Here is an 18,505-nt window from a genome sequence, read left to right on the forward strand (position 1 = left end):
AGGTGTGCGGTACGTAGGAGGACTACTGGGCCTTGAAAGCAGACTGTGAAGCCTATGCCCAGAGTCGGTCAAAAAAAACAAAAAAAAAAAAAAGCTGCGCTACTCTTCTGCCCGGCTGGTCATAAGATACTGAGATATTTCTGCTACGCATTGTCTCATCAGAGCAGTCACAGTGTTGCCAAATGCTTACCTCGGAAAAGAGATGCACACACTAGAACGCACCAAAATTTGACATGACTCGGCCAAAAACCTTTCTTTTGACAGCGGTTTTTCTGCTTAGGAACGCGGTTTGCGTGACTGTTCTTCTTTGTAACAAACCACATGGAACGCGAATCGCGTGACTGTGCCTGAGATGGTTAAATTACTGGTACAGTAAGCACCCACAGTGCACGAGTGGATGGGCAGTCCTAGTCCTCGTGTACTGTGAATACATAATCTTATGGGAAAAATTACATATAGGCAGTACCCCCCCCCCAACATACCTTGACATTTTTTTACCCTTAGAGACATAATAAAGGGAAAATTTTTCAGACATATACTACAGATATAGCTACAATAACAAAAATATGGGCAGTCACCTTAACAGCAGACAACAGGCCTGATGGATTGTAATAACGGGTTCCAAAGCGCAGCAACACACTTTGAGTGCCCCCGCCGCCGCACCACACTTGTTTAACGATTGCCAATGTTGTATTATTCCAGGCTTTGACAATGAAATTTACGGCCTGTCGAATGTTACATTTCTTTCAGAATGCAGTAACAGTCATTATGGTGGGAGTTTTAGGTATGCCAGGTGAAGCAGGTGAGTCAGGTGGGACTGTGGAGGTGGAGGGGGAGGCGGCTGGTGTGTCAGATGGGGCAGTGAAGGACGGGATGGTGGCGGGCGAGTCAGAGGCGGTGGTGAGGGGAGGACCCTCCATCTCCTCCTCACATTTTCGGCAATTTCCTTCATCTCTTTTTTTTTGTCTGTTTCATTCATCATCTTGTTATGGACATATTTGCAGTATAACAACTTGGCATTCGTGAAATAATCGTTATGCAGGGGAGGTGGTGTGGGGAGGATCCTCCATCTCCTCCTCACTACTGCTCACATTTTCGGCAATTTCCTTCATCTCTTTTTGTTTGTCTGTTTCATTCCTCATCTTGTTATTTACGTATTGGCAGTATAACAACTTGGTATTCGTGAAATAACCGTCATTCAAGTGAATCCAAACACTATTAAAGAAACTGGGTATCTATTGACATGTCTGCAGCTGAGTGGGTCCCTGACTGAGCATTATGTAGCATACACCAGCCACGCAACTCTCTCATTGTGCTCATTTAGGGCCCGGCTTCACCCGAGGTTAGATGTGTGACCCCTGCAAATTTATCACATTCTTCCTCATGTTTATCTCGTCAACACGTTTTCAAGAAGTGTGTGGTTTTTCTTGGCTTGACTGATTGTCTTGGTAGTGTTGTTTACCAGAGGTCTAATCTCTGAAATTTGTGCTGCATGCATTTTCCTGAATTAAACAGTGCTAACCGCCTGAGTCCTTAAGCCAAGTGATTTCAGCGGTTGGCCTAGGTTTCATAGTTTTCTTGTGAGATCCTGATCGGGCTCATGAAAAGATTCTGTCAAATATAGTCTGTAAATTTCTATTGGAAATATTTGCTTAAATGATTAAATAAATTACTATCTATCTACCTATCTATTGCCAGACGCCTCAATCCCGTTTGGGGTGGCCACAAACAAATCGCCTCCAAGTCACCCTGTCCCCAGCCATTTCACTGCCCTGCTCCCAACTCACACCCCCCTCTCTCATATACCTCTCCACCCCATCCCTCCATCTCATCCTCGGCCACCCCCTCCCTCTTCCCCCCTCCACCTCACTCACATACACTCTCTTCGTCAGTCTTTCACCCTCCATCCTCTCCACATGGCCAAACCACCTCAGTGTGTTCCTCATAACGCTTCCTATCACATCCACATCAACACCACAACGCTCCTTTATATCCTCATTCGTCAGCCTGTCTCTCCATGTGACTCCACGGGCTCCTCTTAAATAACTCATTTCCACCGCTCTCACTCTTGACTTGTGTCCTTCCAACAACGTCCAAGCTTCACATCATACATTAGAGTTGGTATCACAATACTGTCATGTAGTAACTTTTTCACTTCCATGCTCACTTCTCTGTTTCTTATCACTGCTTTCAAAGAACCAGCAACCTTTCTTCCCTGCTGTACCCTTTCAAGCACTTCACCCTCCAAACCTCCATCCTTACTCATCACACTACCCAAGTACAGTAGAAGTCCTATTTTTCGGCATCTATGGGACCAGGCAATTGCCGAAATATCAAAATTGCCGAATTATCAAAAACCCTACCCACTCAGTACCTTAAATGTTTCGGTGAACATTATCATCGCTACTCATATCATTACAAATGTGTTTGGAGAGAGTACTGTATACTGGTTGATACTGTACAATACTGTAATGAATACAGTACTATACATGAATATGAAAAATAAAGAAATTAGTGAACATACTGTATATAAATGTAATGGTACAGTAGGCCTACAAGTTCTCATGCACTTACCTAAACTTATAGTAGGTTCCTTATTTATATATGTACAATAGAAGGGGTTGAGTGGAGTCTGCTACTGCTGGAAAAAGTCCCCAGCTGTAGAGGGGACGAAAAAAATTGGAAAATCTGCCCAACAATCAGAGATTTTCGTAAATGGGACTATTTCTTAAAACTGCCGAAATGTCAAATTTGCCGGGGAATTGGATTCCGAAGAATTGGACTTTTACTGTACTTAAACATACTCACATTTTCTAATTCCTCACCATCCAACCTCGCTGTACATTCACTGACTTCACCTCTCTCAAAGACCATCACTTTACTCTTCCCGACATTCACCTTTAGATTCCGTTTCTTGCACACTCTCCCAAACTCATCCACCAAGCCTTGCAGTTCCCATTCGTCTTCACTCAACAACACAGTATCATCTGCAAACAACAGTACAGGGAGTTTCCAAACACTGCCCTCCCTCACCAGGGCCACTCCAACATCCACTACCCTATCTTGTACCTCTTTTATTACCCCATCCATGTACAGATTGAACAACCATGGAGACATGACACATCCCTGTTTCAAACCAACTTTCAAAGAGAAAAATTCACTTAGTTCACCATCCACACGCACTGCAGCCTTCGCACCATCGTACATACTCTTCACAGCATTCAACAACTTCCCATCTACTCCATATATTCTTAACACTTTCCACAATCCTTGTCTATCCACCCTGTCATATGCTTTCTCCAAATCCATGAAAGCCACATACAACTTCTTTCCCTTCTCTAGAAACTTTTCCGCTAAAGATCTAAGAATGAATATCTGATCTACACAACCTCTTCCCTTCCTAAAGCCTCCCTGTTCTTCTCCAACTAATTTCTCTGTTCTTTCTCTAACTCTGTCAATAAGTATCCTACCATACACTTTTCCTATTATACTAAGAAGACAAATGCCCCTATGATTACCACACACTTCTTTTTCCCCTTTTCCTTTGTACAAGGGAATAATTATACCTGACTTCCAATCCTCCGGGACTCTACCTTCCTCCCAGGCCAATCTGCACATCTTCCACATCCATTCTACTACTATCTCTCTCCCATGCTTCAGCATTTCACCACACACTCCATCAATTCCTGGGGCTTTCCCCGATTTAACTTTCTTCATTGCTTCCACAACTTCTATCCTACTGATTTCTTCCTGTCTTCTCACCTCCCTCCTTCTCCCAGCCATTCCCCAGCCACTTATACTCGCATTACTTCCATCCTCTATGTTCAACAATTCCTTAAAGTGTTCTCTCCATCTGCTCACTTTTTCTCCCTTCTCCACTAGTAATCTACCATTTTTATCTTTCACTCCCCTGCTAACTTCACTTCCACCCTGTCTTACTCTTTTCACCTCTTTCCACAACATTTTCTTACAGTCCCTCCACTTTACACTCAAATTCCTCCCAAATTCCTCATCCACTCTCTTCGTACTCTCTCTTACTAATCTTTTCACCTCTCTCTTTCTTACTACTGGGATTATAAGCATCAGGCCTGTATTCAGTTTGCAGTTACATGAGCTGACTGTGGGTATTGTGACATCCAAGATTAGGAGTTTAGGACCCAGGCCTTTATGTATTTTTGCTGATATCTGAGTCTTTGAATCCATTTGATAACAGCAATGTTTAGCAGTTCTTTTCTCTGACTGTAGTGCACCAATTGTTAGTGGGTTTGGTTAAGAAATTCCCCGGCTGAAAAACCCTTCATCTTCTGCAAACAACAGGAGTTGAACAGCAGTTAATTTAACACTTGTCAAGAAAATCTTTTTCAAAAATCTAAATATTGTTTAAAGAACCTTAGCACTCCCCCCTTGCAAAAAGATGCCAAAAAGAAAGCGTGACATTGGCAGAATCTACCTGAGTGGCAGTGAAAAGAGGAAGATAAAGACAGCAAAAGAAAATGAAGTCAAATGTCTCAGTGGAGCAATGGAGAAATTTATCATTAAAAAGAATGACACTGAGACCGAAGAGTCAGATTGTGAGTCAGTCAGTTCCAAGGAGGTCCAAGATATGCCCAATCTTCCTGCAGCTCCTTCCGTGCAAATTGCTGAACAAGCTACATCATCATCTAGCTTGCCTCAGCAGTGTACATCAGAACTCAAGAGGAAAGACAGCAGCCATGATGTTAGCTTTATTGAAAATTATGAGAATCCAGCCTCTTGGTCAAAAATTCTTTCCACAGCTCAGTGAGATTTTCTGGTCACAAAGGGTCCACATAAGTTAGATTTGAATCATGAATTCCCCAAAGATGCAGCAGGCAGGAAATTTTCAAATTCCTACCTACAGTACAAATTATCAAATGGGAAGGTGATGCAAAGAAAATGGCTGGTGTATTCAGTTAGAAAAAACCAGATATTTTGTAAGCTTTTTTCCAGTGTTAATGTCGCACTGTCCTCTGATGGGTTTCATGACTGGTCGAATGCTAATGTGCGTTCAGTTGAGCATGGAAAGTCCAGTGGTCACTTGCAGGCAAGTGTTCAATGGTTTGAGGCTGAACAAAGACTAAAGAAGGGTTGCTCTTTGGATTCAATTCATCAGCAGCAAATCAATGATGAAAAGCTATGGTGACAAAATGTTTTTCAGCACCTCCTTGCTATTGTTCAGTTTCTCTCAGAACATAACAAGGCTTTCTGAGGATCTGTTGATAAACTCTTTGCACCTAAAAATGGTAATTTTCTTGGCCTAGTCCAACTGATTGCCAAGTTTGATCCTGTCATGTAAGAACACCTGCGACGAATCAAGGATGATATGATCCATGACCATTACCTTGGCAAGCGTATCCAGAATGAGCTGAATCAGCTGATGGGTAACAAAGTCCAGAAGACCATTATTATTGACTGTATAAAGGCCTCAAAATACTTTGCTGTTATACCTGATTGTACTCCAGATGTTAGTTATAAAGAGCAGTTGTCTCTGACAATTAGATTTGTATCTGATGGCTCCACTGATCCTGTTGGAATATAAGAGCATTTTATTGAACACATTGAGGTGAAGGAAAGTACAGGAAAGAGTCTCCTGGATGTTCTTCTTGACAAGTTAATGACACTGGGTTTAAATTTACAATATATCAGGGGCCAAGGCTATGATAATCGTGCTAACATGAGAGGCAATAAGTTTGGTGTTCAGGCTCGTCTTTTGGAAATGAACCCAAGAGCTTTCTTTTCACCCTGTGCATGCCACAGTTACAATTTGTTACTGGGGGATATTGCCAAGACGTGTCCAGAGGGAATGACCTTCTTTGGTATCCTTCAAAGGCTGTATGACTTGTTTTCTGCTTCAACTCAGAGATGGTCAATTTTCACAAGACATGTTATGGACTTGACTGTGAAACCTCTCAGTGAAACCCAATGGGAATGTCGTATTGACAGTGTCAAAGCCGTAAGGTACCAAATTGTTCAGTTTTACGATGCCTTAGTGGATACTGCTGAGGAAACAAATGACCCCAAAGCTCGCAGTGAGGCTATGTCACTATGCAGTGAGCTTCAAAATTTCAAGTTCACTGTTTCCATAGTATTTTGGTATGCTATCCTCTTTCAGGTCATTCATTAGGTCAGTAAACAGCTAAAAGATGAGGCAGTTGAACTTTCTGTTGCAGTCAAAAACATGGAGAGAACTATTGCATGGCTGCAAAAATACAGAACTGATGGATTTGTCAATGCTCTTGCAGATGCAAAGGAGATAGCCAATGATATGGACACTGAACCTGAATTTAAAGATAACAGAATTCTTAGAAAGAAATGAACATTTCAACATGAAGCTCAAGATGAGCCAGTTCAAAGTCCACAAGAAAGTTTCAGAATTGGGTGTTTCAATCTCATCCCTGATAGAGCAATTTCATCCATGAAACAAAGACTCCAGCTGTTGAAGTCACATGATGCTTTGTTTGCTTTCTTATTCTCTTTCCACAACCAAACCAAAGCAGAAATGAGAGTGCATGCAGCCAACTTGGAGAAAAGTCTCCCCGTAAATGGCACCCCAGATATTGACGATTACATGTTAGCACAAGAAATGGATGCTCTAAAGTCTGTTATTCCAGAGGAGATTGCTTCTGGGCCCTCCGAAATCTTAAGCTTCCTTTCTAAAAGGAACAGCTATGTAGATTTCCCGAATTTTTGGATTATTATGAAGATATTGCTGACTATTCCTGTTACTGTGGCATCAGGTGAAAGAAGTTTTTCCAAGCTGAAGTTTATTAAGGCATATCTGAGGTCAACAATGACACAAGATCGTCTAAATGGCCTAGCCATACTTTCAATTGAAAATGAAGTCTCATCTCAGCTAGACTACAATGAAATAATCAGAGACTTTGCAGACATAAAGTCCCGCAAGATAATTCTCTAAGGTTCAGTTACATAACAACAATTAAAACTTCACTGGAGCAGTGAATGATGTCAAACCGCACAATGAATCTCTTAATCTTTTAGGATGAAGGCAAACAAGATGAATATAATCCAGAACAGGCTCACTGTCTGTTTATCATTGTATTGGCTGTATATATCTATTGTATCTATCTTGCATATTATATTGCATCTTGTATCTTGCATATTATATTGTATCTTGTATCTTATAGGTATTGTATATATCAATGATATGGTGGTTTAGGAATCTTTGTTTTACATTTCTTATTCATAACGAATCATTTGCATTAATATCTGAGTCCATGCATTAAGCATAACTATAAAATTGGTTATTTTGAGGGGCTTTGGGTTTGACATTCAAAATCAGAGGGGCCCCACCCCTACTCCTGGCATTGGGCCCCACACCTGATTGGGCCGGCCCTGTTACCATTATTGCCGAAAACGTTACTGTTGAAATCGTTATTGGTGAAATCTTACTGCAGACTCCTCTTGACCACCTTCCCCATGAGCATCTAAGTCACTAATGGCACCTCATGTGGGAAGGGGGGTGACATAGTCAGGGAAAATAGCAGTTCTGGGCCACTCCTTGCCTCTGCCTTGCGTATTGTGGGCTAAACTCGCGCAATCAAGGATTTTTGGTTATTAATTTTGGTTACTCACATATTATGCGATTTGCGCACTCTGACCTCGCACACTATGGGAGCTGTCTGTACATTCCTCAAGTTCATTAATACTTTGTTGCATACTACTGTAGTTCTTTACCATCTCACTGGTCATGTCATTGATATCTCAACATGTGATCAATGCATTACACACTGGGCTTCAACTCTCATATCCTCAGCTTAAACCACCTTCTCCATTCAAAACAGGCTTCCCACATACACCCTGCAACCTTATTGGATAATCCCTCACTCCTAACTGGTTATTCACTCCCTCACATGTCATACCGGTAACCACGTTATCTCAATCTGTGACGGGCCTTGATCTTGGTACTCTCAGCCTGGGCTACTTTCCCTACCCCAAACACAGTTTCTCACAGACCCCCCAACTTTACATTCCAGTGTTTTGTTCTTCATCCTGTTCTTGCTTAATTGTCTAACCTGTGACTTAAGTATCTTACACTGAGCTTTAACTGACAACTCTCAGGCTATGCCACCATACGCATCCACAGCAAGCTTCCGTCACAGTCCTCAATGGTCTAATCCTAATTCCTCATCTGGTTCTTGGTCCTCTCATCAGTCACATGCTTGGTGAGTTGCTCATCTTGTTACTAAAGCATGGAGTGCTGAGCCTCTATCCTGGCACTCTTCATGTAAGCCACCTTCCCCCATCCCAAGCCAGCTTTCCTTGTACTTCTATCAACCTTATTTAGTTCATTACTCCCCATGATGTCATTTGCAAGCTACTTATCCTGGGATTTTGGCATGGCATACTAACCTCCAACTCCCTTACTTTCAGCCTACACCACCTTACCCATCCTACATGTGCTAGGCTGATACACCCCTCAATGGTTATATCCTCACTCCTCACCTGGTTCTTGGCCCTCTCATCAGCCAAGTCCTTGGTGAGCTGCTCAACCTGTGTTTTCAGCATGGAGTGCTGGGCCTCTACCCTGGCACTCTCGGCCTGTGCCACTTCACATTTCCCGGCTGCTGTGTCACATTCCCGCCGCAGGATCTTTATCACCTCCCGCAGTTGCTCTGACGTTTGGGTCTCGTCCTCACTGGCATCAGCTTTCTCTGACTTGCCCTGTGGGGAAAAAATGGTTTCACGGGTTTAAATTTGGAAGTCTTCTATCGATCTATCTATCTATCCTCCAATCATTTATTGCTCTTTCAGGAATACAAGAGTTCAGGGTTAGGCTACTCAGTTTAGATATTTAAAGTGTAAGTGACCAGCTGCTTGCCCCTGTGAGGCATTATGTGAGCAATAAGCCCCAAACATCCATTGAATGTAAACTCTTATGGCCCACATCTGGTTGGAAGGCCTTAACTCACTATACAGTACAACCAGACTTCCATTTGTTGGTTATATGGCTGTCCCTCAGCATTTTCAATGGTTTCCTGAGGTACAGGAAACCATTTGGTGAGTCATTTAGCACAGAGTCAAATGAAAGTATGCTACTGTATACTGAATGAGTGGATGATGTTAACCTAATTGCATCCAATATCGTAAAAAGTGTTAACATACAACTTGATCTTACCTCAACTGAAGCAAACTTGGCCTGGAGGGCAGCCATCTTCTCTGACAAGTCTGTGAACTGGTCAAGGATGGATTTGTTCTTTTCCTCAAGCTCCTCACAACGTGCCACCAGCTGCTCTTTCTCTTTCTTTATCATGCTTTCTCGCTTCTCAAACCCAACTTGCTTCTCTGCAAATCAATATAAAATCAAATAATGCTATATTGCCTCTTATAGAACAACCCCAACCATACTGAGGTTGGTAATGGTACAGCTGATAGTTTCTATGCAATGGATGGTCAACCAAGTGCCAAAACCAGATACAGTAAACCTTGATTTAACAGCACCCTAGGGGGCCCTAAGCATGCCAGAAAAAATGAAATTCCATTAGATTGGGGCTTGTTGACGATGCCTTGAAATGTTTCCTTATATTTGTCAGCAGACACTTGGTTAGCAGACATTTGTTCCCCACTGACATCAATGGACTTAATGCCATGGCAAAGCTTGAATGTGCAACCACCCAGATGAAAAAACATACTTGTCGGTAATACCTAGCCTCTTGTAAAACATTCTGCCCTGTTCAATGAGTAGTGGGCCAGAGATTGGTGCACCTTCAGAATGCTTAAGTTGGAACCACTCATATAATGCACGATCAAGTTCTTCTAATTTAGGTTTTGCCTCTTTTCTATCCCCTTGTTGGTCTCACTCTTAGCAAAAAAATCCTTAATCTAGGCTGCCTGTTTCTTGAGATTGTAGATGGTGGAAGAAGAAATTGCAAACGATTCCATAATACCCCTCCTTGACTCATTTCTCTGCAATCTCTGCACCACTTCGAGCTTTTTTCTGAGTGTCAGTACCTTCCTTGACTGTTTTTCCTGAACTTTCGGCATCATCACTGCCTCAAAAAGTCACAAAATCCTGTGAAATAAGCACATGCATGGGATGCTTTTGAATCAGGCTGGGCAGGAGGAAGAGTGGGTGAGAATAAACATACCTAGTTGGCGGGAAACTGCAAACAGACGATCAAGATGCACGCGACGCCCGCCACATTTGAATTTCTTTCTAATTTTTACCCATTTGGGGGAAATTTTAAAAATTATTTTGCATAAATATTCTTCGGGAGATTTGTGCCGTTAGTTTGGGGTTGCCGTTAGAATGAATGCCGTTAAATCAAGGTTTTACTGTAATTACTTCCCAACAGTTGCAGGAAAAAAACATACATACATACATACAGTATACGTAACCAAACTCCTTCCTAACATTTGCTACATACATACTACCAAGTGCCAAAACCAACTAGTTATTTCTCAAAGTTTCTGGAAACATACATATACAGTATTGTACTGATAACTATTGAGGTTTGCCATAATACAGCTCATGTCTGTTATGGACTGATATGTAAACCAAGTGCCTAAATCAGCTAACTACTTTCCAACTGTTGTTTGAAAATGTTGAGAATAAAGAAATCTCAGATACTTAATAAGATTTGTAACATAAACAGCAACTCAACTCCTTAAATCCAGTGTGACAATTAGTGATTATTCTTACTCCAGTCAGCATTTTGTTGTGGTTTTCTTTAGTTCACACCACACAACCAACTCATCCTCCTTCTTTAACATGCTTTCTCACTCCCTGAGGTATACCTGTTTCTCTGCAGAAAATAAACAATCACCAAAAGTGTCTTGAATCTTATGACAGTTTTATTGATTACTTACATCTTTACTGATTTATTCTTCCTATTTTCTGATGTCTGATAACATGCATACTTATTCTGTAATACTCTAAGAATTATGTTATTATACTTAGACAATTATAGTGACAGTCTGAAATTCATAAGGGTGAAAGCACCATAAGTTATATTTTGGTTCAGAAATACCATATCCATCAGACTGGTGGTTAAAAACATTAGACATATTAATAAATTGTCCTAGGCTTATGTTGTGTACCATGTATGACTGTAGGGTCTATACAGGGTGGTTCATATATAATGCTCCCCTCCACTTGGTCCAGCAACTTTTTGTGTGCTGAAGGAACACCTCAGTTAGTGTTTTCAATGTCAACCCTCCATCATTTGTTCATATCCTATCCCCACTACCACACCCATGGACACATCAGCAGACTCAGCCATCCCTGCAACACATATCATTATGCAGGTTTCTATTAGAGCTCTATTGCTGGACCACCCTGTATGTTAGTTTTCATTCATACAGCTACCAAACACTCGGCAATCAAAGAAATGTGATCATGTAAATGACAAAGTATGAATAACAAAACATCTGTGGCATTTAACCATTTCAATATGGTGATGAATTTTGTGCTTTATCCTTGATACTTTCAAACAAGTTTCTTAAACTTACAAGAGACCTTAGAAATGTGGTAGGATGTTGCCTATAATATTCCCTTCAATATAAGGGAAGTCTCCTAATTTAAATCAAATTATCTGCAGATATCAACAAAATGAAAAATGCAATACAGTATGTCATTGGCAAGAAGTGGTTAACTTATAGAGATTTTTACATTGTTGTAATTCGTGGAAGGTGGTGGCGACAGTCATCCACTCACTTGATGCAGTGCTGCCTACTTCTTCCTTCACCATTTATAATTCTTTTCTTTGTCTGCCCTCCTCTCTTCCTATTTCTCCCAATACTTCTGCCACTTTTCATTACTCTTATTTTCACCAGGCGGCTTTAAATTGAGTAACAAGCCTCATGGTGTCCTGTAACCCAGCAAAACATTTACAATGCTGTGTGGTAACAATATAACCAAATAATAGGATGATGTGGGGCCTACTATAGTCCCAGTGTTAATGGAGTAGAGGCACAAATGCAGCATCCATCCAGGAACCAAACCTCCACACCCTTCCTCACACCTTGCTGTGGCAAGGCATTGTCTACCGCAAGGGACTGTCCTGTAGGGGTAGTTGTTTGCCTATGGCTGTCTGCTCAGCCAGACGGACTGGGATCTCAACAACACATGCAACCGGTGCTCCTGAGAAGTCTATATGTGGTAATGCTGAGTACTATGGGTGGAGCAGCTGTGGTGTCCACCTAGAAGTCAAACTTCCTCATATTTCCCTGCACCTCGGTCTGGCCCTGGTGAGACACTGTCTACCACAAGGGGTGCCAAATCCATACATGAATATGTACTGTAGTGCACCTGTAGAATGACCCCACTGATGCTGTTGCTTACCTGTGACTGACAGGGTCTGTTCAGCCATATGAACCAGGCGTAAGCAACAGCAACAACAATATATACAACCACAGGTCCAGTTCTAACAGTATCCCTCTCTCTGCATTCCTGCTGGTAGTGCAGTGAGTAGCACACTGATACTCACATACACAGACTGCTTCTCCCTTCTCCCTCTTCACGTAGCAGTGCAACTGGGAATCTGGATGTAAATTAAACTGCTTCAGGCCATGCTCTAGGGGAAGACAAGTCTCCTTAGCATCATCCTCACAATCATCATTCACACCTCTCTTCCTACCATAGGATAGGGTGAGGAAATCAGTTGGAGAAGAACAGGGAGGTTTTACGAAGGGAAGAGGTTGTGTAGATCAGATATTCAATCTTAGATCTCTGGTGGAAAAGTTTCTTGAGAAGGGAAAGAAGTTGTATGTGGCATTCATGGATTTGGAGAAAGCATATGACAGGGTGAATAGAGGAGTGTGGAAGGTATTAAGAATATATGGAGTAGATGGGAAGTTCTTGAAGGCCGTGAAGAGTATGTATGAGGGTGCTAAGGCTGCACTGCGTGTGGATGGTGAACTGAATGAATTTTTCTATCTGAAGGTTGGATTGAAACAGGTATGTGTCATGTCCCCATGCTTGTTCAATCTGTATACGGATGGGGTTGTAAAAGAGACACAGTACAAGGTAGGGCAGTGGATGCTGGAGTGGCCCTAATGAGAGAGAGCAGTAATTGGAAACTTCCTGTACTCTTGTTTGCAGATGATACTGTGTTGTTAAGTGAAGACGAAGGGAAGCTGCAAGGCTTGGTGGAAGAGTTTGGGAGAGTGTGTAAGAAATGGAATCTAAAGGTGAATGTGGGGAAGAGTAAAGTGATGACTCAGGATGGAAGTTTAGAGGGTGAAGTGGTTGAAGGGTACAACAAGGAAGAAAGGTTGCGGGTTCCTTGAAAGCAGTGATAAGAAACAGGGATGTGAGCATGGAAGTGAAAAAGTTACTACATGACATTATTGTGATACCAACTTTAATGTATGGAAGTGAAGCTTGGACCTTGTTGGAGGGGCCGAAGCCAAGAGTGAGAGCAGTGGAAATGAGTTATTTGAGGGGAGTCTGTGGAGTCATATGGAGAGACAGACTGACAAGTGAGGAAGTGAAGGAGCATTGTGGTGTGGATGTGATGGGAAGTGTTAGGCAAAACACACTGAGGTGGTTTGGTCATATGGAGAGGATGGAGAGTGAGAGACTGATGAGGAGAGTGTATGTGAGTGAGGTTGATGGGGGGAGAGGTAGGGGGAGACCAAGGATGAGATGGAGGGATAAAGTGGAGAGGTATATGAGAGAGGGGTGTAAGCTGGTAGCAGAGCAGAGAAATGGCAGGGGACAGGGCAACATGGAGGCGATCTGTTTGTGGCCACCCCTTATGGGATTAAGGAGTCTGGCAATATATAGATAGACAGAGGATGGAAAGAGGTAAGGACCAGAAAGCCTGAAAAATGCTTGATGGAATGAGAAACTAACTAAATCTCCTCTATTGAAAGGACCCACACACCAACTCACTCACCAATTAAGCCTCCAGATACTTATAAGCTTCAAACCACCAATCAACTAGATTCTGCAGCAAGAATAAAACTACAGAAAGTTATGGGTGTGAAGCAGGTATGGATCCTTATGCAATCACGATGCATAAATCAAAGCCTTCTACAATACTTGCTTCTCTCACCTCACACCATCTCTTCAGCAATGAGCTGGGCAGTGACAGCTTCCTGTATTCCACCTGTACTTCTACCACCACCACCACCAGCACCACCACCATCACCACCACCTCCTCCTCCTCCTCCTCCTCCTCCTCCTCAAGCTGTGTAGAGGTAATGGCCTTTACTTGAGGTGTTGGTATCAGATACAGTTCTGGCATCAGTACAACTTCAGCCTATACTATTACTACTATTAACCCTCTCAGTGTCAGTCACGTGATTCACGTTTCATGTGGATTGTTTTAAAGATAATCAGTCACTCGAACCGCGTTTCTAAGCACAAAAAAAATGAGCCAAAAATTAAGTTTCTGGCAAAATCGCGTCAAATTTTGATGCATTGTAGCGAATACAGCGCTTTCCAATGGTAAGGCATTGGCAACACTGAGCTGCCTCACGGGGCCCAGCATGTTGTGATAAACTTCAGTCTCTTCCAAGCAGCCAGGCAATGGGGTTGCATCGTGTCTACTGTCCGTTTAAACATCTACTAATTCTCCCCCTCCTGCCCGAGCCGAAGCCCCTATGGACTCAGTGTGATAATGCAATATTTGTGAGAATATTTGTATGTGATATTGTTGATGGAACATAGATATATGTCACGAAAAGGAATTGTGTTCATTATCAAGCGTTAGGCTTAGAGCCGATATGAGTGTTCACTGTTGCGGGGTTTCGCCTCTCGCCCTCCCTAAAGGCTCTATGGCGTGATTACAAATACATATATAATGAAGCTAATGCCAAAACTGTATTTTGTGTGAAAGATATTGTGGCCGGCTTAGTGAAATTATGGAACCATAGTGTGGAATGGGGCAGGCATCACGTACAGTTTTTATGGTCAGGAAGGAGGAATTAGAGGTGTTTAGGGATGGAATTACTGTGATTCTGATAGTGAAAATGCATATGGAATTGTGTGAAATATACGTCAAACAAACTGCGGGTGTTCGTGAAGGAGTGTGGTGTGTGCCAATACAATAGAGTCGCAGCGAGTGTTCACAGACAAATATTTCATGCATTGACTGACTTAGCTAAAACAAAGTGCAACTGTCAGAGACAAGAAATATGCCACAGCCACATATACATATGTATGTCATGCAGCAAATGTTTGTGGAGAAATCTATTGTGTGCATCACATGTGTTTTAGGCAAATGTATCGCAAGGAGAGAAGAAAATAGGCCACAGCCACAGACACACATACACAGGCACACACACTCACCCACACCCACACCCACACCCACCCACCCACCCACACACACACACTCACCCACACACGCACACGCTCACCCAAACACGCTCACACTCACCCACAAACGCTCACACATTACATAACTCCTCATCTTCAAGCTACTGCCAGCATCTCAACACCTCTGGAGGAAGTGAGTTATCTGTATTTTGTTGATCTGTATATTGACCTATTTCTATAGTTCAAAATTTTTTACACAAATAAGTAATGTTTTTTACATACACACATATGACATGGAAGAAAGTTCAGCTTCACTATCAGAACCTAGCAAAAAGACTAGTGGTCATGTCGAGTTTCTGACAGCACTATCAAAAACCTTATGATATTTTACGTGTATACTTTAAGTAAAAAAAGAAAATAATAAAACGTAACGAGTGAAAATATGCAGCCGTGGGTAAGGCAGAGAAAGAATGTTTTTTATCTCATGTGGGGGTGAGGAAGAGTATTCTACGTTTGTCGTCTAATTACTGCAAAACTATTGGACGTATCGATTTCCTGTAAGAACCATGATAAAGAGCAGTAAATTCTACATCTGTTTGTTTGCAGAATATAAGCCTCTGAGAGCATTTTCTGTTGGAAAAGTTGGGGGAACAGACTGTTTCAGTATAGTAATCTCACTTTGTCGGCCAATTGCTCGAAAACTATTGGACGTATCGATTTCCTATAAGAACTATGATAAAGAGCAGTAAATTCTACGTATGTACAATACATAACAATGTAATATCTATGAAAAAAATTCGTTGTTATGTAGGCGGGAATATTGCATATGTTGTGCGCACATCACGAAAGTGACGCATAGATGTGAGTTCCCAGTCGTTTTTGGCGATTTACTCGAAAACTATGAGGCATATCGAAACCAAGAGGTGCTCATTAGAAAGCTGGTGAAATTCTGCATAATATTATGTAATAAAAACATAACATGTGCGAGAAAATTTTGGTTTTAGAGCTCCTTGATTTTTTTCAAAAATGGCTTTCAGTTTTTAGCTATTTTCTTGAAAACTACAAATCATATCAACACTGGATTTGTCTCTTTAGAAAGCTGATGAAATTCTCTATCAAAATTTCTAATAGCATTTTCCTATATGATGGAAAACATGCGAATGGTGATGTTGGGAAGTGAACGTGATGTTGGGAAGTGAACGTGACGTAGCGAAATGTTTATTCACGGCCGCCTAATGTTGTTTTATTCATGTTTTCCTTTTTTTGGGTGGTGCTTATCAGCTAGAACAAACATCGGCGAATAAGATGATATAGGTTTCATGGCAGTATAATGATGTTTGGGTGGTGATAATAAGGTGAGAATATGTGTTATTTGCCGCACACGGGTAGCCAGGCCGGGCGGCCTCGCAGAAAAAATCATGAGCTGGAAAACTTACTGAAACTTTCCGTGCGCGAGAGGGTTAGTACTACCACCACCACCTACCACCACCACCAAAACAACAACAACAACAACTACTACTACTGCTACTACTACTACTAAGCACCACCACCACCACCATAACAATTTTTTTTTTTTTTTTTTTTTAATGCAAGGAAGAAAGAACCAAAGGCTACGAGCCCACAAAACAGTTCCATCTAAAAAAAAAAAAAAAAAAAAAAAACGCACACACACAACACACACACAATACAAAAGAGAGCCAAATTCAAGATCTGTTCATTTCGAGATGCCTGGACACACTGGGTCTGAAAGGCTGGAGATCGTAGGAAGTAGGAAATACAGACAGAGGGAGACAGTTCCAGAATTGACGTGTTGCATGAATGAAGGATTGGGAGTAACAGTTGACTCTTGCATTAGAGAGTTGGACAGAAAAAGGAGGAGAGTTTATTGCCAGACGGGTGCTACGCACCTGTCGTAGAGGTGGAAGGATGCAAGCAGACAGTTCAGAGGAGCAATGATCATTGAAGTAGCGATAGAAAAGAGATAAAGAGGCAACAATGCAGTGAAGAGACAGAGGTTGAAGGGAGCCAGTAAGAGGAGCAGAGTTAATGAGACGAAATGCCTTTGACTCCACCCCATCAAGAAGAGCTGTATATGGGGAGCCTCCCCACACATGACAGTTGTACTCCATTCATTTTTTTCATTTTTCATTCATTGCCAGACGCCATGTATCCCAGACAGGGTGGCCAAGGGCTTAGAGTTAATTGTTTTACAGGGAGAGGCACTAATCCTCCACCAACCCCACTTGACGTAGGGATGCCAACAGCATCTGGTGTTCCCAGGCGGTCACCCATCCAAGTACTAACCAGACCCAACGTTGCTTAACTTCGCTGATCGAACGGGAAGCGGTGTACTCAACGTGGCATGTACTCCATTCAGGGACGAATAAATACCGTGTATAAAGTCAACAACTGTGCAGGGGTAAAGAAGGTATGGAGTCGGCTTAGCACACCTAATCTCTTGGAAGCAGATTTTACCAGAGATGTAATACGATTTGTGGTAGGTGGGGGCACTCACCATCCATTCACTTGATGTAGTGCTGCTCTCGGGTGTCTGCTGTTCCCTCTCCTCCATCCTTCTTTCCTTCCATCCTCTTCTATCTTTCTTTCCTTCATTCTTTCCTCATCCTTCTGCCTACGGGTGACTTTACACTACCTCTTCTGTCTTCTTTCCTTCATTCTTTCCTCCTCCTCCTGCTTGTGGGTGACTCTACACTGAGTGACAAGCCAAATTATTTTCTGTACACCAGGAAACCATTTACTATGCTGGGTGGTAACCATATAGCCAAATTTTGGCACCTGGTGGTTTTAGTGGGTAATTATTGCGCTCCAGTCGGATTGAGCCGGTGAAGGTTTATATCCAAGGGTTGGTTGGGGTTTATTGCTCACGTCACCCACAAGCAGGAGGAGGAGGAAAGAGCCTGTGGAGTCACGTGGAGAGACAGGCTGACGAATGAGGATATAAAGGAGCGTTGTGGTGTGGATGTGATAGGAAGCGTTATGAGGAACACACTGAGGTGGTTTGGCCATGTGGAGAGGATGGAGGGTGAAAGACTGACGAAGAGAGTGTATGTGAGTGAGGTGGAGGGGGGAAGAGGGAGGGGGAGGCCGAGGATGAGATGGAGGGATGGGGTGGAGAGGTATATGAGAGAGGGGGGTGTGAGTTGAGAGCAGGGCAGTGAAATGGCGGGGGACAGGGCGACTTGGAGGTGGTTTGTTTGTGGCCACCCCAAACGGGATTGAGGCGTCTGGCAATAGATAGATAGA

At 42.4% G+C, this 18,505-nt stretch overlaps 1 protein-coding gene and 1 pseudogene across 1 annotated transcript in view; both read right to left on the reverse strand.

Moving 5' to 3' along the window:
- LOC145402051 (nucleoprotein TPR-like) overlaps positions 1–18,505 on the reverse strand; it is a gene marked incomplete at its 3' end in the record, with an annotated part of 419,889 nt that overhangs the window by 178,387 nt on the left and 222,997 nt on the right. The window contains exons 23-24 of the mRNA XM_080274148.1: positions 9,155–9,321; positions 8,482–8,700 (exon numbers count right to left, since the gene is read on the reverse strand). Coding sequence (XP_080130274.1) covers positions 8,482–8,700; positions 9,155–9,321 — 386 coding nt within the window. The remainder of the gene's footprint in view (positions 1–8,481; positions 8,701–9,154; positions 9,322–18,505) is intronic.
- Positions 17,500–17,615, reverse strand: LOC145402441 (5S ribosomal RNA; annotated as a pseudogene).

The sequence above is a fragment of the Coenobita brevimanus genome, chromosome 57 (genome assembly GCF_032717465.1).
Source record: "Coenobita brevimanus isolate Jiangsu-jjx chromosome 57, ASM3271746v2, whole genome shotgun sequence".
In the NCBI taxonomy this organism is placed as follows: Eukaryota; Metazoa; Arthropoda; class Malacostraca; order Decapoda; family Coenobitidae; genus Coenobita; species Coenobita brevimanus.